At 38.1% G+C, this 18,966-nt stretch overlaps 1 protein-coding gene across 2 annotated transcripts in view; it reads left to right on the top strand.

Annotated features, from left to right (window-relative positions):
* The window catches only part of PRKCA (protein kinase C alpha), a 2,412,375-nt gene that overhangs the window by 2,137,863 nt on the left and 255,546 nt on the right, over window positions 1-18,966 (top strand). For both annotated transcript variants that reach the window (XM_044085102.1, XM_044085103.1), the window contains one exon: window positions 18,453-18,533. In XM_044085102.1, coding sequence (XP_043941037.1) covers window positions 18,453-18,533 — 81 coding nt within the window. The remainder of the gene's footprint in view (window positions 1-18,452; window positions 18,534-18,966) is intronic.

Genomic DNA, 18,966 nt, shown 5'->3' with positions numbered 1-18,966 from the left:
CCGAGTTAATGTAGGACACAGCCAGGGATGTTGTCAGATCCCATGGAGGCTGTATTTTTTGCCTTTAAGAGGGCATTAAAGACCTTCTCCCTGGTGATGAGAGGAGGGAGGCAGGTGCTGGGGATGCCCTGATTTACTTGTGGTGGGCGTAGGGAGGGTGAAGTTTTCACCAAACCTGTCTGTCAGCAGGTTGGCTATATCTACAGAGTTTGTGTATATGGCAGTGTTGACCACCATTTAAGAGCAGATTTGGGTGTTATTGCAGACTTATGTGAAGAAGGTCTTGTGATTGTTCTTAGTAAATGTGGCCAATTTGGACTCGAAGTTAGCCTTAGAGGATTTCACCATTGACCTTATTTGTTTGTTTAGACAAAGGAGAGATTGCTTCCAACTTGGCACCTGAGCCTTCTTCGTCCTGGACAGCAATTTTTTTTCCCTTTTATTATACAGTTTGTTTATTGCTGCTGTCAATCAGACAGGTTTGCTCTTCCTTGAGGAAGGTGATATGGTTCTGTCAGGTATTGCTGAGTCCATGCAGCTATATAAGTGCTCATACAGATTTATGGTGTAGACTTGGACATTAGTGTTAGTTCTAACTGAAGGGAAGGTGGCTGTGAAGCTGCTTATACCTGCTCTCAGGAGATTGTGGCCAGCATTGGAAATGTTTTTTGTTTGATCCTGGCAAGGGAGGGGGGGGGCAAGGAAGAAGGTAACTTTAAAAGTGATGGCTTTATGGTAGGATCTTACTAAGGAGGATGACACTGTAGGGGTGCTACAGTGGCTACTCATGTTGGTTAGTACCAGGTCCAGGATATTTTCACCTCTTGTGGGGGTGTCGACCAGCTGATCCAATGGATTGGCATTGATGAAGTCAAGGAATCTCTGGGTGTTCGTGTTTGAGCTAGAATAGGTCTTCCACTCTATGGCTGGGTAGTTAAAGTCACCCAGGATCAGTGTAGAGGGTTGAGTCTTGATAGATTCAAGTAAGTCCAGATCGGTAGAGTGGCTGTCCTGAGTCATGGTTGGGGGACTTTAGTTAGCTATGATTTGAATAGGTGTTTTGTGAACAGTTAACTGTACCTGGAGTGTCTCATGTGTGCCATACTGTTTACACTGCCTGGAGGTGTGTATGTCTTTGATAAATATTGAACCTCCACCTCCTTTGGCTTTGTATCCCTCTGTTTGGGGTCTGAAAGTATGATAGAACAAGTAACCTGGAAAGGCGGGGTTGCTCTCCGGAGCTTTGAACCACATTTCAGTGACTGCACAAATGTCAGCATCTTCCAGGATGAGGAATGCTTGCAATGAGTGCAGTTTCATGTTAACTCCTAGCGTTTAGCAGCATGACCTTTAAATTTTGTTTAGAAGAATTTTTCACATTGGTAATTTTGTCCTCATGACTTTGCCTAAAAAAAGGCACTATGGGGGAGGCAAGAGCCTTTGCCAGAATCCTGAAGCCCAGGGGAGACAGATAAAGGCCATCTCTGGAAAGCATCATAGTCTGTCATTCGTGTCCTCCCTGGCTGTCAGGTACTGGATCCCCTTGGAATGACACCAGAAACTAAGCCAATTGTTAAATTCAATAATTTTCTGCTTGTATTGAGGCATCATTCTGGGTAACAGTAGGATGCTGCTTAAGGCTAGGGACGTACCTGCCTGGGACACATATACAGCAAGCTCAATCATGTCTCTTCTTATAGTCCGTATGTCTCAAGTCATTCACACCAACATGGAGTATGGAGTCATAACAGTACCTGTTGAATAACTTGAGTGTGTGTGTGATATGGTGGATTCTAGCTCCTGACATGTAACTTACCATGATTTTCTCCTTGTGTGGCCTGGTGAGGAGCACATCTGTGTGTCTCACGATAGAGTCTCCTATGACTAGTATGTTGGATTTGTGGATGGGCCTTAGAAGCTGTGAGACACAAGCGTGTGTACTATGTGTGTTGCTTGGTGTTGTTGTTGTGATGTGTGCGTGTGTGCTTTTCCTCGGAGGTCTCTCTTGTTTAGCTATGTATTTTGTTGAGAACCTCCACATATGTGGGAGAGTGTTGTACAAGTGTGGGTGGTGTTAAGGGTGTGGGGTTTGTGGTGCTTGATCAGACAACCTTCTCAGTGCCAGATGCACTGGCTTGTCATTGAGACAGCAAGGATTCTAGTTTCTTAATGTAATTGCGTCTCTCACATATTGTGTTCCTAGGTGGTTGTAGTAGAGGGCCGTCCGTGTATATGAGGCAGTTGCCACACTGTCTCCACAAACTGTCTTTCCATCTTATGTTTACTTTTAATGATGTGCATCAGTGAAGCATAAGTATTTGGCATCTCATTGTTAGAGAGAATGCACTATTTTGAACAGACTCTCCTGTATTATAGAGTTCAGTAAGGGTTGTCTTTGGTTATCTATGACTTATGATTACATTCCAGTTAATTCCATTCATCTCTGAGTTGAGAATTTGTTATGCTGAAATATGTGACTTTGAGTAATTAACGATTTATAATTAGGTTGTAATCACTTAGGCTATTGGGTAAAAAAGTCATGTTTGAATTTTTAGAGAATGTTTTAATAAATGAATCCAGAGTGGAAGAAGTGGAACTTCTGCACAGGTTCTTGTAAGTTGCTTTACCAAAAGAATTAGACAATGGCCATACAGTGTATATTAAGGTGCATTTTGTTTAGCCAACCCTATTAAGTATAATGAGCCTAGATTTATAAGACTTTGATGTGAGGGTTCAATATAGTGGTAAAAAGGGGCTTATGGTTGTTGATAGAGTGGATGTCCAATACAGCAATGTTCCAAATGTCACTTGTGGTACAACCCAGTTTGGGTTATTATCAGTTCCAGAGGAATTATTTTTCTCCTGTTAGGCCTACTGAAAATATTATTTAAAAAAAAACACACCTCCTCCTATACAATGTCTTAAAATGTTGTTGAAAAGTATTAGTAAGTCTCTTTTAAGAATCATGATGCAAAATATTGGCCCTTAGGCCAAGATTTGGTAATTGCAAATATTGTGGAGCTCCTGTAAATTACCCAGATCAATTCTATGAAGATGATGATGAATTACAAGCAAACCCTGAAAGAGAACTTCAGCAAATGATAGGGGACTGGAATTCAAAACTGAAGGCACACAGAATGAAACTGTACAGAGAAGACAGTTGTCATGGTAGCAAATGGGGGAAATCAGATGATGAAAATGTAGATAGAAGGAAAACAAAGAGCTTCAAGTATCCGGGAGAGGTGATTGAGGATAAGGGAAGCCTGAATGAGAAGATCAGAGCTAGAATGAGAGAGACTGCAACCAACTGGCACAGAGTGTCATTGTGATAGAAGAAGGCCAAAGAAGTAGAAAAGCATTGTGTACAAAGCAGTGATGTGACCAGTGCTACTGTGTGATACTGATACCTGAACAGTGAAGATGGAGTGCCAGAGATGGCTGGGGGGATGTCCGCTCTGGACACAGATGAAGAAATGAGGACATCAGAGCAGAAGCCGAAGTAGCTCCAACTGCAAAGAAGGTGAGAGAGAACAGATTACTGTGGTTTGGCCAAATGTGCAGGAGAGAAGATTTGGGAGAGACATTAAGAAGGCAAGAGGAAACCAGAGCATTGCGCAAAGAAATGGATGGATTGTGTGAGAGAAAAGCTGTGATAGTCAGCCATGACCACTGAAATAGGTAAGAGTGTGGTATTGAACTGAGAGAGAGATGGTGACCATTGAAACAATACCCCATCCCCAGGTAGAAAATGGGGTTGATGATAATGGTGATCTGTATTACCAAAGTGTCCAAGGTTGCCCACTTGCTTATAATGTTTTATTTATTAGTGCTGTCTAGAGAGAGACTGGTTTCTGGTAACTGAAAGGATTGTTTGTGTGTGTTGTGATTGGAAGTCCTAAGTTTGACTCCGTGTTCCCGGCTTTTGTTATTGAGAATGATGTAAATAATGTTGAAGGAACTAGGTTGTTTATGATAGTTCTGTTCATTGCTAGACTATAAGTTCTATGTACTAGTATTTCATTTGTGGTAGCTACATACATTCTTGCTAGCTTCGAGGTATTCCAGTTGTGGGAAAGTAGGAGATGTCTTGTTCCCAGAGTTTGTAATACGGTTAAAAGCCAGTAGGGAGTTTAGTAAGTAAATTGGTGCTTACAAGGGCAGTGAAGAAAAATACTAAACCCAATGTTTGCTGTTTCATTGTATTGTTGGTATTTGATTTTTTTGTGTGTACTGGTAGAGATAAAAGAGCATGCACAAAAGCATGTATTGTTTAAGGATGTAGTACAGAGGTATATTTTTTTATTTAATGTAAGTATCAGTGGAATATTTTATCAAAATGGTCTGTAATGCAAATAAATATACTTTTTAATGTGGTTTCAAATTTAGTAGTTAAAGGTATGGTGTTTTTGGGCTGGGTCTTATGTCATTGTTAGGAGCTTATTTTAATTAGATCTTCTTATAGTTGATGAGAGTCATGTTACCTGTGTATCTATTTTGGGAGTATGTTATGTGCCTATGTTGATAATTTAAGTGATAGTGTGCTTACCGAGTAATATGGGTGGGAGAAAATATAGCATAAAGGTACTGACAGGCAGTATGGCTGAAAATTAGCCACAGCTAAAGATAAAAACACTCCATTTGGAAAAGAGTTCTACCATGGTTAACAAATATAAAAATAAATCAGGACAGGGGAACACAGCAATCCGCAAATCACACTGAGAAGGAATCAGCCAGCCAACATAGGCAACAACAGGGAATGCAAGGATTCAGGTGTGCAATGGAATTCATCTAGTATTTCTACATGACGGGTGCAGTTGTTTATCAGTCAACATTGTATGTAAACTATTTAGCACTAAAAAGCATAGCCACAGCGAAATAGGCTAAGTTAATTGTTGCAGGAAGTCACAGGAACTCATCATTTCATCAAAATCTTTAAATGCCAAACCAGATTTGCATCATAAACATCAAAGCACAAAACCTTGACTCATTGGAAAAAAAATTAAAATATCTGCATGAAATTGCAGAGCAATGTCGATGGGAGAAATTACCCTTTCCCCCACTGTAGTACAGTTTCAGAGCTAGTGTACATAATTAGCTGGATTGTGTGCCTCTTGGGGGGTACAAAGGGGCATGAACCTGGAAAAAACAAAAGCTGTTTTCTGTGGGGGGTTTTTCATTGTTCGGTGTTTTCTGCTTCACAAATTTTAAATGTGATCATTTGTGGTATGACATTTACAAATTTCAACTAAATGATTTGAATCCAAATTCACACAACCATGTCTACATCTGTGTACACTGCAGTTTATAATGGATGGTCATGTCACAGACTTATCAATTAACACATACATACATACATACAAATGTTTCAAGCACAGGCATTAAAGCCCTTCTAGCTTGCCAATATGCCAAAACACTTGTTCCCATAATAAATGTCTAGGCTGTTCTTAAAAATATCTAAACTAGTACTTGCTTTAATGTAATTTGTTAGTCTGTTCCAAGCATCAGCTACTCTGTCAGAGAACCAATTAGTACATTTCTCATTCCTATAGAATCTTCTACATAGGTTATCTGACAATTCTCTAGTACTTTTTGATAAGCCCAAACATTCCCAGAGGTAGTTGTCCCTAAATGCCTTATATACCTGAATACGATCTCCTCTTAAATATCTGTAAGAGACACTGTACAAGTTCAGATATTTTAGTCTTTCATAATAACTTAGATTTTCACATTCATGGATACCCTTATTATATTTCCGCTGAACTCTTTCCAGTTTATTCATGCTTGTTTTCCTATAGGGTTTCCATATTGTTTTTCCATACTCAAGTTTGGGTCTAATGTAACTAACAAACAATGACTTAATTATGTTTAATTTCCTAGACTTTATAAATCTTTTTATACAACCTATAGTTCTATAACTATCATAGCCAATTGGTTGATATGATTAGAAAAACTCATAGCTGAATCTACCCATCTAGCCAGGTCCTTAAATGAGTCTCCGGTTTCAATCACTGTGTGCTGTATTAAATATTCACCTTTCAGTTTATGTCTCCCAAATCTCATATGCTTAGTTTTTGATGTATTTATCAACATATTATTCTCCTGTGCCCAAATGGTCAATTTAGTCAAATTATTTTGCAGACATGCCTTATCTGTAACACTTGTAATCAGTTTACCCAATTTCAGGTCGTCAGCATATAGATTGTAGAAAACCTCAGATGAAAAAGTAAGGTCTGAAAGATACACTCTAAACAAGTAAGGGCCTAGTACAGAGCCCTGTGGGACTTCTTGACTGTAACCAAGGATTTCACCTGTCCAGTTAGTGTGTGATACTTGCCATGTCCTATTTGTAATCCATGCAGCTATCCATCTTATCAACAGTACATCAATACCTAGTTGTACTAATGTATTGATCAGTGTTTTGTGCATGACCCTGTCAAATGCTGAAGTTAAATCTCTATAAATCACATCACAGCACAATTTTTCATTCATAGCTGTTATTATATTGTTATAGAACATCATGTTACAGGTGGTAATAGATCTATTTTCAACATATGCATGCTGATATATGGTTTCAAGTCCCAACCTATCCAGTTCCGACAATAACTTATCCAGTATTACCTTCTCCATTATTTTTCCACAACATGAAAGTAGACTTAAGGGTCTCTATGATTCTGGGTCTGTCCTACTCCCATTTCCCTTAAAGACAGGTTTAATAAGTGCATGTCTCCAATCTTGAGGAATCTCCCCATATTTTTATGACCTAGTGAATAATAGATGTAATGGCAGTGTAAGTTCTTGCTTAAGTGTTCTCAAATCATTGTTACTTATTCCGTCTCCTCCCTGCACTTTATTTGGATCCAGTTTGCACAGTTCTTTTTCAGTATAATCTAATTTGATTCCAGTATCTGGGGTTATCTGGATGTTACTAGAACAACTTACCACCCCTTTTGTGGAGCCAAACTGTTTTGCATAAGATTTTGTAAATATATATATAATCTGTTGTGCTTAAGAATAAATTTTAGAATCTGCACAGAGTTTATCAATTTGTATATCTTTACTCCTTCCACATCTTATGTATCTATAAAAAGGTTTCCTATTATGCTCAATATCTTTATATAAATTTTCTTCAAATTGTTCTTGATCTTGTCTAACACTATGCTTAAGCTGTTTGTCCAGCTTGTTTATTTCAGTTTTCAAAGTTGTAGTTCAACCTCTCTTCCATTTCTTATATTTTTTGTCTCTCATCTTAATCGGGTATCTTGTTCTTAGGGAAATATACCCCCCTGATGTTACGTGCCTAGATCCTGATGTTAAACATTTTTTTTGACTCTTTCAAAACTTTCCACATTCCATCTGCAGTTTTTCCACTGAACACCTGACTCCAGTTAGTTTTATATAGTAACTGTTTTGCTTCCCTATAATCTGTAATTAACCTTCTGTGCATTGGCTTAGATTTCAGTTTGGCAAAATTATCTAGCAACAAATTAACCTTTATGACCCCATGATCACTGCACATCAGTGGTGGTAAAACTTGACTTGAAGTTACAGTAATTTCTTTAGGAACACAAACAATATCTAGTATATTCCATCCCCTGATAGGTTTTTTCTACAATCTGAAGCATTTGTTGTTCCTGAATATACTCTTTGAATAATTTCCTTACTACTGTTGAATCAATATTATTCCAGTCTGTTTCTGGTAAATTTAAGTCCCCAGCTAATGTTATTCTTCCCTCCTGTGTTTCATGTAAGAAATGTATGATTTCCTCTAGGTCATCTGCACTTGACTTTGGTGGTCTGTACACTCCAACAGTTGTTAAATGTTCCAGGGTTGTCTTTATTGTCACAGTTACACAGTCTATAGTATTGGTATTATCATTGAACATGTAATAATCAAAAGTCTTATAGCTATCTTTAATGCCTATCATAACACCTCCACCTGATTTTTTGTTAGAATGTCTGTTACAGTAAAAACATTTATACCCTAACAGAACTGGTTTCCAGTCATTGTTCTTTAACCACGTTTCACAAACTATAACAACATCAATCTTGTGGGAACATAGCAAATTTTCTAATAAAAACACTTTATTGATGCTTCTAGCATTAACAACCATCAGGGATGCATCAAATGTTACTATCTGTGAACTGTTACATTTTTGACCTGGCAAAAATCCTGGCTAGTGTTTGTAAAATATTGCAAAATATCTGCTGCAAAAATTCTCTTCCCTGATCTAGACAAATGCACACCATCCTGTCTGAACATGTGTGCCCAAAAGAAGGCTTGGATGCTCTATACATTTCCATTTTTTAAAACAGGACATTTTTTCCATGTAGTTGTTTATCCAAAAACTCTTTTCATTCACAGTGACCTGACTATACTTTCTATAGGTGATTTGTGAAAAATATGTCCTAACACCAGTACAAGCTATACTATCTAGGAGGGCTGTCAGTTCCCGACTAACAGAGAATCTTTGTTGGTGACATAATTTGTACCAACATGAATAAAAACAGATCCACACTTCCTTACATTAAGGTGTTCCAAGGCTTGTTTCACATCTTCTATTTTTGCTCCTGGCAAGCATAATACTACTCGATGTTCATTATCATCTCTGCAAATATATGTATCAGTTCCTCTTATAACTGAATCTCCAATTACAAGAATATCTTTGCTGACCATCTCTGAAGAATCTTCAGCTTCTAATGCAGTCATTTCAGCTCTATCAATTGTTACGAAGGATAGATGTTCATCACTATTAGTCTTATTAATTCCACTGTTTTCATTGCATATTAAATTCTCATCCAGCTGGCACTGAAAATCCACTGCTTGAGCCATGAGCCGGGAGTTGAAAACTTTTATCCCCAATATCAAAGGTTTCCACAAAACTTTAGAGAAAAATGGTTTGAAGAGACAATAAAGAGTGCCACTTGTAAGGTATTTCTAGAGGTGGTAAAGCCTTGCCATTAATTGTGATGCAAGCAGAACATAAATTATAAGGCTTTCATGGCTTGAGTACAGTCTTTTTGAAATGAAAATTTATTCAAAAGTTTGAATAAAAAGGAGACATGAACTTAATCAATGCTTTACTTGTATCCAGTGTGAACACTTCATGTTGATTTGCTACTGCTGTATTATGTCATAAGACTGATTCCAAGACAATTCAAACTCAAGCCTGCCCTGATTCCTTAATTCCTGAATGGAATTTAGAAATAATGTAGTTTGCAATTAATTAAAATCTTTTTAGCAAGCATCATTGAAAACATTTTCTTATTGAGATTAACAAGAGATATGGGGTAGTAATATTTTATAGATAGAGGACTGAGTTTGATCAGAGTTTAAAAATCTTAGATTGAGTCATGTATTTATCACTTACACCATTATAGTTCATAGGTAGGTACTAAGCTATTGGTCCTAGGGCCTATATAAGCCTAGCCAAACGGTACCCTGGCTTTTGCCACCCAAGAAAATTATTTTCCTGTGCCCCTGTCAAGCACAGCCACAGAAGTGATCCCCAGGGTGAATTTCCTATCTCCCATCCAATCATCAAGATTCTTGAAGAGTGCTAATGAGGAGCTTTTTTGATATAGATAGGTAGTTTGTTCCAGAGTATGGGAAGTCTCTGAGACAGGAATCTATCCCTCCAGCATGTTCTGTTTATTGTGGTGACAAGGTTTAGGTCCCTAGAGCATGTAGCTCAGAGGGATTGGGATTTCTTTATGTGCAGCATGTCCAACAGCTCTGGGTTTGACATAGCTTTATATGTAGGCGATATGCGACAGAGTAAAGCTGGAGTTTTTTAAGACGGTTTGAGTAGGGCATCTCTTTGAGGCCGGTAATCCTCTTTGTGAGGTATTTCTGTGGCTTTCCAGTTGTTGTAGATGTCTTGTGAGGTATATACCAAAAGGGGCTTTGTACTCTATAATGGATCTGATGAGCAGAGGGGAACAATTACCTCTTTTTTCCTGGATGAGAAACCGTTTGTGATGAGGTGTGCCATGTAGAAGGATTTCTTGACTACTGTGGCAATGTGATTATCAAAGGAGAGACTACTGTCCACCTGTGTCCCAAGGTCTCTTATCACACTTTTGGTGTTAAGTAGCCTACCGCCTATGTGGTAGTTCATGGGTACAGAGTTTTTACCAAAAGGGATGACAATGCACTTTTTGGCATTGAGCTTGAGGCCATGGCTTTGACACCAGGCATCTGTCTCAGTGAGGCCCTTTTGTAGGATGTCCACATCATTAGGAGATTTGATTATGGCTCCTAGTTTGCAGTCATCTGCGAACTTTGTTAGCCTGTACTTCAGAGAAGTAGTTACCAAACAGGAGAGGACCTAGGACTGAACCCTGTGGTACTCCACTTGTCACTGGTCTGAAGATGGATTTAGAGTCTGCTACTTTCACAATGTGGGTTCGGTCAGTGAGCCAGTTGGCAACCCATTTTGTGACATAGGGATTTATACCTAGTTTAGTGAGTTTGTCTATAATTCCAGGGTGGGGGATGGTGTCAAAAGCCTTGGCGAGATCTAGATAGGCTGTGTGTACCACCTTACCCTCATCTACAGCTTTGGTGACCTCTTCAAAGAAGTCTATCAGGTTTAGGAGACATGATCTGCTTTTTACAAACCCGAACTGGGTAAGGTTCAGAGTTTGGAGATTACCAGTGTCATTGTTTATAAGTTCCATGATGATATGCTCCATAGCCTTGAAGACCAGGCTCGTCAGGCTAATGGGGCGGTAGTTCCTGGGATCCGTGGTGGCTCCCCCTTTGTGGAGTGGGATAACCATTGTTGTGCGCCATACAGTGGGCACAAAGCCTGAGGTGAGGCTATGATTGAACATGGTACTTAGGTGGGGTGCCATTTCATTCTGTAGTTCATGTAGAACGCAGCCTGGGATGTTGTCAGGTCCCATGGATGCTGTGTTCTTGGCTTTGGAGAGTGTGTTTTTTTTACCTGTGCAGCCGTGATTACAGGTACTTTGCTTTCTTCCGGTATAGAGATGGGCCCTTTAGGGGACCTGAATGGGGTAAAGTCCTTTAGGGGATGAGAGAGGGGTAAAGTTAGCACTGAACCTATCTGCCAGGATGTTGGCAGTATCAATTGGTTCTGTATATTTAGTGCCATTGTGCTGTAACTCAGAGCAGATCTGAGTGTTGCCATTGAGATTCTTGACATAGCTATAGAATGCTTTGTGGTTGTCTTTAGAATCAGTGGCGATTTTGTTTTCGTAACTAGCTTTGGAAGATTTTATGAGTTAATGCAGTTAAACATTTTGAACAGAATTGGAACTATTTGCTGTTTCGATTTTTAATACAAAGTATAAGGAAAATGATCTGTGTCTGGAGCCTTATTCATTTCAGTTGTCATATAACAAGCAGTACTCTTGCCAGTTAGGAAACTATGACAGTCTCCTTAATGGTCTTGTGGGCTGCATTAATAGTGCTTACCTGTGAACCTATGGAGACGCTCACTTGAGTAATTATTCATGTCTGGTGAGTTCAGTGCTTCTCCTTTGGCAGGCACACATAATATTCAGTAATAGTTAACAGCTCAGCAGAAAAAGCAACCAATTGAAGTGCAACAGGCTACAGCTAAATATGAAGTCTGGCATCTGGTCAAATGTATTTAATGATGTAAGGAAAAGAAACTTAACATAGCTATCTGGTTATCTTAAGTGCATTACTTTTCATATTCTTTATAAGTTGCAACCGCATTTGTGTCCTTTGAAAAATGTATGTGCTATATTACAGTTCACTGCTCTGTGTTGCTTCTTGAGTGTTATGTGGAACAGTCAAAAGATAAGATGCAGCTGAATAGAGTGTTACTTTAATGTGAAAGAGAACAAATTATTAATTTCCATTCATCTGGTTTACTCACTGAAGTTGTTCCCTTGGGGAGAAAGCATTTCATAAGACATGAGTTTGTAATTTGCTTTTTATATGAGACTTTCAAACCAACAAAGTCATTTAAAGTCTTCCTTTATAAAGATTTCTGTAAGACGTAAAGTAGATAATGTACCTGTGCTTCATTGTTAGGGACATTTACATCTAGAGCCTGCAAAAAAGTTCTTTGTTGGTTCTTACTGCAGCTGGAAATCAGTGGAACTCTTTAAATTTCTTACATGTCACAAACATCCAGGGTCACAGTGATTAGCAGATTATCTACTACCAATCTGCATTAGGCAGAGCTCCTCGCTAACCCTCTTCAACAGAAACCTTGACAAGTGGATGGAAAACAGAATGTTTACCCCAGGGATCACTTCAATGGCTCTGCTGGACAGAGGCACAGAGAACTAATCTAAGGGGGCGGCGAAAGCCAACACATTTTGGATATGCTTATAAATGCCTTCGGGCAGATAGCCTAGTACCTACCTATGAACGTATTATGATAAAACCGTATTCCTTTACTTCATTGTTTTTGCAGGGATGGGGTGGGGTGTGCATCCATTATTTTATTCATGAATGAGTGCACACAAATGTACACAAAGGTTAACTTGTAAGACCCTGTTACAGTTTGGGAGTTGGGCATTATTCTTTTCTTGAAAAGGGTGGCAAGAACTTTTAATTGTGTCTGCTTAAAGGTGTATATGCTAAGCATCATATGGTCTGTGTGATTTCATGGCTGGTATGTTCCTATGTTCTTATCTACTTCGCATGTTTGGGGTTCCATGAGGGCAAGGTTTCTTATAAGACACGAGTTTGCTTTCTGTGTAAGACACTGAAATGAGTTAAATGATTTAAAGACTCCCTTCATGAATAAATCTTTAACTGATAATGTTGATAATATATACACTTCCTGCACACCTAGTTCTCATGTCCCCCTCACACTTGTGTGTGTGAGTGTAGGTAGGTAGGTAGATAGCTAGATAGATAGATACTAACTTTACTGTTGTACAGCTACAGCTGTGGGAATGTCATGAACGCCATGAATTGTGCTATTTGCTAAATAGCAGATTTTATTGACTTAACTGCCAACTTTGTGCTGTGGTACAAAAGTATTTTGTTTCAAAGAAGCTTTCAGTTTATGAAGGTCAAGCCGCAAGGATTCCATCAGTGTGGTTTCATAGAAGGATATGCTGTCTTGATTACTCTAAAAGGTACTAACAGTGGGAAACACAGAAAGTTCAGTGGTATGACCTTAGCAAATATGTTGTTGATGGAGAAAAGGTACAGGAAGAAAGTAGCTGTGCTATAGGTAGATTGTATCATACCTGGTTATAAGAGTCGCTGGTAATAGCAACTGCTTGTAAAATACATACTCTTACTTCAGCATTCCTTACATTTTCCAACTGTCTGAAGCTTGTTGTCACAGGACACATTGGTAAATGAGCATTACACAGACCTGTTAGAAAACATTTGTGGTACTGTATAATACTGCATGACTTGTTACATTCATATATTATAACCTCCTTTGACTTTAAATAGAACACTGCTCTGTCTTTCAAAACTTAGTCTGCTGGTCCATAGAGCCCTTCACTTGACCAGGCCCTTGCTGTTGTGTGTGCATCTCTGACTTCACTAATGAGCTTCACACCTGTTGTATTTACCTGAGTTGGGCATTCTGTTTGTTCCTAGTGCTAATGTGTTGTGACTTCATGACTGACCGTCTTATGTAGGTGTCCAGATCAGCCAGAATTTTACAGTATTTTCACTAGCAGGTTACTGGTTGAAAACCTCAAAGGTAGTCTGAAATTTTCCTTTAAATAAGGCATTTCTTAAGAGCAGCAGGCAGGCTATTCACTGGAATATTTGTATGGGTATTTCAAGTATTATTTCCCAATAACTGCAGCACCAGTGTGATTTTCTATCATTTTATGCAGTGTGTGTCAGCTCTTTTCAATGTGTGACCTACATTATATCATAAAATGCTCAAAGTCAACAGGACTATTTTACTTCTGGCATTCCCTAATAATCCTTAGTCATGTATTATGTTCAGTGAACTTAACTGACATTTCATTCAGTAGCAGAATAATCTAAGGTTTTCTTCTTTTGTATAGAAGCAAGTCATTAATATAAGAAGGTGCTGGTGATGGTTTCCTGCAGGATCTAGCTGCAGGAATGCATGTTAGCACAGTTTGTATTAATTCTTGTATCACTTCTCCGTATTTGCTGTCCAGAAGAAGATGGCACTGTTTTCTCACAAGGCAGCAGCTGAAATTTTGTGGTCACAAGGAAGGAGTAGTATTTAGTTTGGACCATGAGTTTAACTGTTACTGAGAATTTTTATACCTCTAAATATCCATGCTTCTTTCCCATTAAATCTGGTATAATTTGTTTATTTTAGTGTATTTCTTACAGATCATAACATATTCTTTTATTTTATAGAGAATTATAGTAGGAAACAGAAAGTACTGTTCATTTCCTTGGAGACAGCAAAAGGTGTGTGTGTGTGTGTGTGTGTGTGTGTGTGTGTGTGTGTGTGTGTGTGTGTGTGTGTGTGTGTGTGTGTGTGTGTTTATTTTCACAAAAAAATGCAAACTCCCAATGCCAAACCTTTATGAGCAAATATATTGGCATTTCACATACCTGATATTGCTGAGAATTAGCAAAAAGTTGTAGGCATCTACTTTTGTAGGAAGGCAAACCTTCTGTGCCCCTCCCACATACCTCGATATGCAACTATTCTCAGTTTAAAACAATGAGACCTGAAAAGGATGGTAAGTAATAATAGGGTTGTGAGGCACTGTCTCCCTCCTGTGTAAAATATTTTGAAGCTGGTGAAAAAATGTAAAATGTTATATTCAGTCTCACAGACATTTCAGTTCATGGCAGTCAGCACTATGCATATTTCGAACATATGTACTTCTCAGCTTCTGCTGTAACTAGTATGACAATAACTCCTTTCTGACCTTGAAATTTTGTATTTCATTGTATGTGATCTTCAATAAGTGCAGGAATATCCATCTATCTAGAGTGAAACAAATATTCCTTCATAGTCATCTTTCTCTAGTACCTGCTTTGCCTATTTCAGGGTTGAAAGGAAGCTGGATTCTATCCTGGCAGTCACTGAGACCTAGGCAGAGAAAGTAATCTTGAATAAGACACCAGTCTGTCACAGGATGCAGAGACACCTTTACCCAGGCAGAGAGGGTACACCGCTGCTGGCTATCTGGAAGATCTCAAATTCATCTCTAACATGCCTTTGGGATGTGAGAGAAAACTATATCATCTGATAAAGAGCTATTCAACTATATTGAGGACATTCAGACCTTACATGGAAGGTGTTTCACATAAAACTAAAGTAGAGAACATACCTCTCAACCGTCCAGATTTTTGCCTCATATTTTTTCTGTTTTTTATAAAATTTGTGGTTTTCTGGCAAACCACTGTGAATTGAGGGGACTAAATAATGACACATGCTGAAGTTTCAGACTTCATATCCTTCTGAAAAATGCACGTCAATACAAATTGTGTTATTCTAGCAACTTTCTAAATTTATGAGTGGTATTTAAAATCATTACCTATTTTTGGGCCTTTGTCCACCCATTACTTTAGGCTTTGTCCAGATGTTTTTTACTAAGAGGTTGAGAGGTATGGTGGAGAAATGCTGTGTGGTATCACTACTAATTTCTGTACTACTTGAAATATAGTTTTCTGTGTGTGTGTGTGTGTGTGTGTGTGTGTGTGTGTGTGTGTGTTAGTGCACACATAATTGTATAACACACATATATTTTAGAAGTAGCTCAAATACATATATAAACACACACACACTCACATAGGCATACATACATATGGACATATTTTATTATATCTATAGGAATAACAGCCATTAAGAGTCTAGGCACGGGTTATATTATGATGCTGTTATTTGTTATCTTCTCATATATATTATATTTATTTTAGGATATGTAGGAATGCTCAGTGAATTGTTTTATAAGGCACATTGCCTATAGTATTCTGCAGTAGTACAATATAAATCTCTAGTCTCAGTGACTTGTAATATTTAATTGCTGTATACCTGATACTCTACTTTGAATGTATCACTGTTTGTTACCTTTGAAAGTGTAGCCTGAGCCTTGTTTTGAACTTGTTACCTGTGACTGGCACACATTTCACATTAATGGTTGCACAGTTTTTATTTTGTTTTTTTGTTTTCAGACATATTGCAGATTACCAGATAAAGTTATAGATGCGCATGTGCTTGCATGGTGTGGTTGCTGAGCCCAGCACCATCTTCTGTGCCGTGGTCATTTACTGTTATTATCCTCACCACTGCGGGCTTTCACCCTGGTACGATCCAGGGAGATTACTGGTTTAAAAACCCTGAAATACAAGACAGGCTGTATGCCCAGTCTCTGTACTCTGTTGCTCTTAGGCTGTTATGCGGAGATCTGTGTCTCTACGTCTTGCATTCTATTCCATCAAAGACCAAAACCTCCTTTATCTCTTCCTTCTTTGTAAGGCAAACAGCTCTGCTAATACTAGGTCTAAGGATTTTACCTTCTACCAACATGCAAATGAAACACCCTGCAGTGACACATTTATTACCGTGTTTACCCCATCTGTGGAATATACTGCTGTTATTTGTTAAGGTGACACCCTTGCATCCTTCAAGACTAACCTTGAAGACTGCATGGTCATCTTCAAATTCACCCAGCCCTGACTTCCTTTGCTATCCTAGAAGCTGAAAATGCATCATGACTTCCTTGTAATTCCTGTGATCCTAAGGCTGGTGACATTGTATTAGCCGCCTGGCACAGTGTCTGTTTATACTAATTAGTGTGGCATATCTTAGGCTCACAGAACCATCAATTGATCTTATTAATTTTAAATTTCTGCATGGACTTTCTTCGTCATTACTCTTATTTACAATCACCGTACTGGGAAATCACTTATGATGATGATGATGCTGTGAAACCACTCGCTGAATATTACATTTCTTCTCTGTCAGCTAGTGCCCATATAAATGAAAATGTGTAGTAATATCTAGCATTTAGGCCAAGTACCACATTATCCAGCTGAACATCCAAAGCCCAAATCTTTTATATTTTTCTTCCTCTTTCACTGATACCACCTCATCTGACAAAATACTGTGAGTTTTGTTATAGCTTGTCCATAGTTCATAGATTAGTACTAAGCTAACTGCCCTTACGAGCCATATTAAGCTTAGCCAATTATCCCTTGTGAGGCTCAAACCCTTCACCTTGTGTTTGTAAGGCAAACAGCTTAAGCTTCAGGCCACCGTCCCAACCTATTGTATGGTATTGTATTCAGTACTTCTATAAATTCTAAGTTGAGGCCTTTATGTTCTCTGTCCTTGTGTTATTAAAGGGTTGTGACTAAATTTTAAACAAAATAAAACAAACTGTGTGCTCCATTTTAATTGCAACATAAAATGTTGTTCTTCCAAATTACATTTATGTTTACTGTTACTGTACTGAATACGAATAAGAACACTAAACTTTAAATTAGCCATCAATCCAGTGGTCAGATTACTGAAACAGATGCAGTGTAAGAGACATGCATCTGAGCAACTATTGTTTCTGACTTGAATGTAACACCTTTCTCATTACTTCACTCTGTCACACTTTCTAACCACACCTACAGAATGTGAGAATTAAGTCATTGGGAACCACATTAAATTTAAGTGAGGTGAGCAAACTAAGCAAAATGTACACGTTTGCAATACTGTTGCATTCATCTCTTGATGTTACACTGCAGGCAGCTAATTTAGTGTGCAGAATTTTTAGGTTGACTTCAATATGCTAATAAAGAAACCATGGAACCTGGCAGGAGTCAGAGAAGGCTTTTTATTTGGCTGATAACAAAGACAGCATATTGTGACCCTCCAAGTAGATGTGTATAGTATGGAAGTGAGTATAAGATGGATACAAAGAAAGTTTCATAAATGTTAATTGTAATACAAATAATTATAACAATGGATGCACACATCAATTAATGATATTAATATACGATAAACAGAAGTTTGGCATTTGAATTTGTACAGTAGTACATTAGGTTGTATAGCATTTGCTGAAATAAGATGTCAGCACACAAGGTCTGCTCATGAAGGGAGTTAATAGGCAGTATTTATATAAAAGGGTTTTGCAAAGGAAACAAACCAAGTAGAAACTAATCTGCATGTCCAGCTTGCACAGTAAGGAGCAGAACTGACATACAGAATGAATACTTAAAGCAAAATAATGGGATGGTTCTACACAAGACTTTAAAGTAGCATCTTAATATCCATGTACAATAGTACCAGTCAATATCTATAGTTTTCTTAAAAAAGAAAAACATTCTTAATATGGTGTTCAATTTTTGAAGTCCTCTGCAAATACCAGTGACTAAAAATGTGATTTTTTTTACATGGAGCTGAAGGGACAATGTGCTTTATATTTTGAGAAAGTAGAAGCTAGTGGTAATCCATGATCTGTCTGGCACAGAAGTAAACTACTATATGGAGTCTTTTTAAAGTGTATTTTTTCTTCTAACCTGAACATATTTTCTTTTACAGATTATTGCATATCAGCCTTATGGGAAATCAGTAGATTGGTGGGCCTATGGAGTATTGCTCTATGAAATGCTGGCAGGCCAGGTAAGAATTCTTGGTTTCATTAATGTTATGTAATAATACCTTAAATGACATAACAGGGAATCCTTCATTTATTTATTTATTTTTTTCATTTGGGAAGTGGAGTACACCTTATTTTGCAAGACGCTAATATGTTACTTATCACTTACTCTATTTTTTCAAGCTTCTTCTTTCATTTCCTCCCCAAAAGTGCAATAAGATTTGCAAACCTTACTGGTCCTTAACACTTCAGATTTGTATCTGAAGGGAACATTGTAGATATTTGTGTTTCTTTTTTAGTGTTCAAAATACATAATTGGTCTACAGTACAAGATATTTTAGGCATCACCAACCTGCCAGCATACTCACATATTTATCCTTAAAATAGCCACAACATGAGGTTCTGGAACTCCTTTTAAATATTTCTATTTACAGCAGCAGTATTACACTGTATTCT

The sequence above is a fragment of the Protopterus annectens genome, chromosome 10.part0 (assembly GCF_019279795.1).
Source record: "Protopterus annectens isolate FY-2018-M chromosome 10.part0, PAN1.0, whole genome shotgun sequence".
NCBI classification, from domain to species: domain Eukaryota; kingdom Metazoa; phylum Chordata; order Ceratodontiformes; family Protopteridae; genus Protopterus; species Protopterus annectens.
The sequence above is the reverse complement of the archived record's forward strand: the minus strand, read 5'-3'. Positions and strand labels throughout refer to the sequence as shown.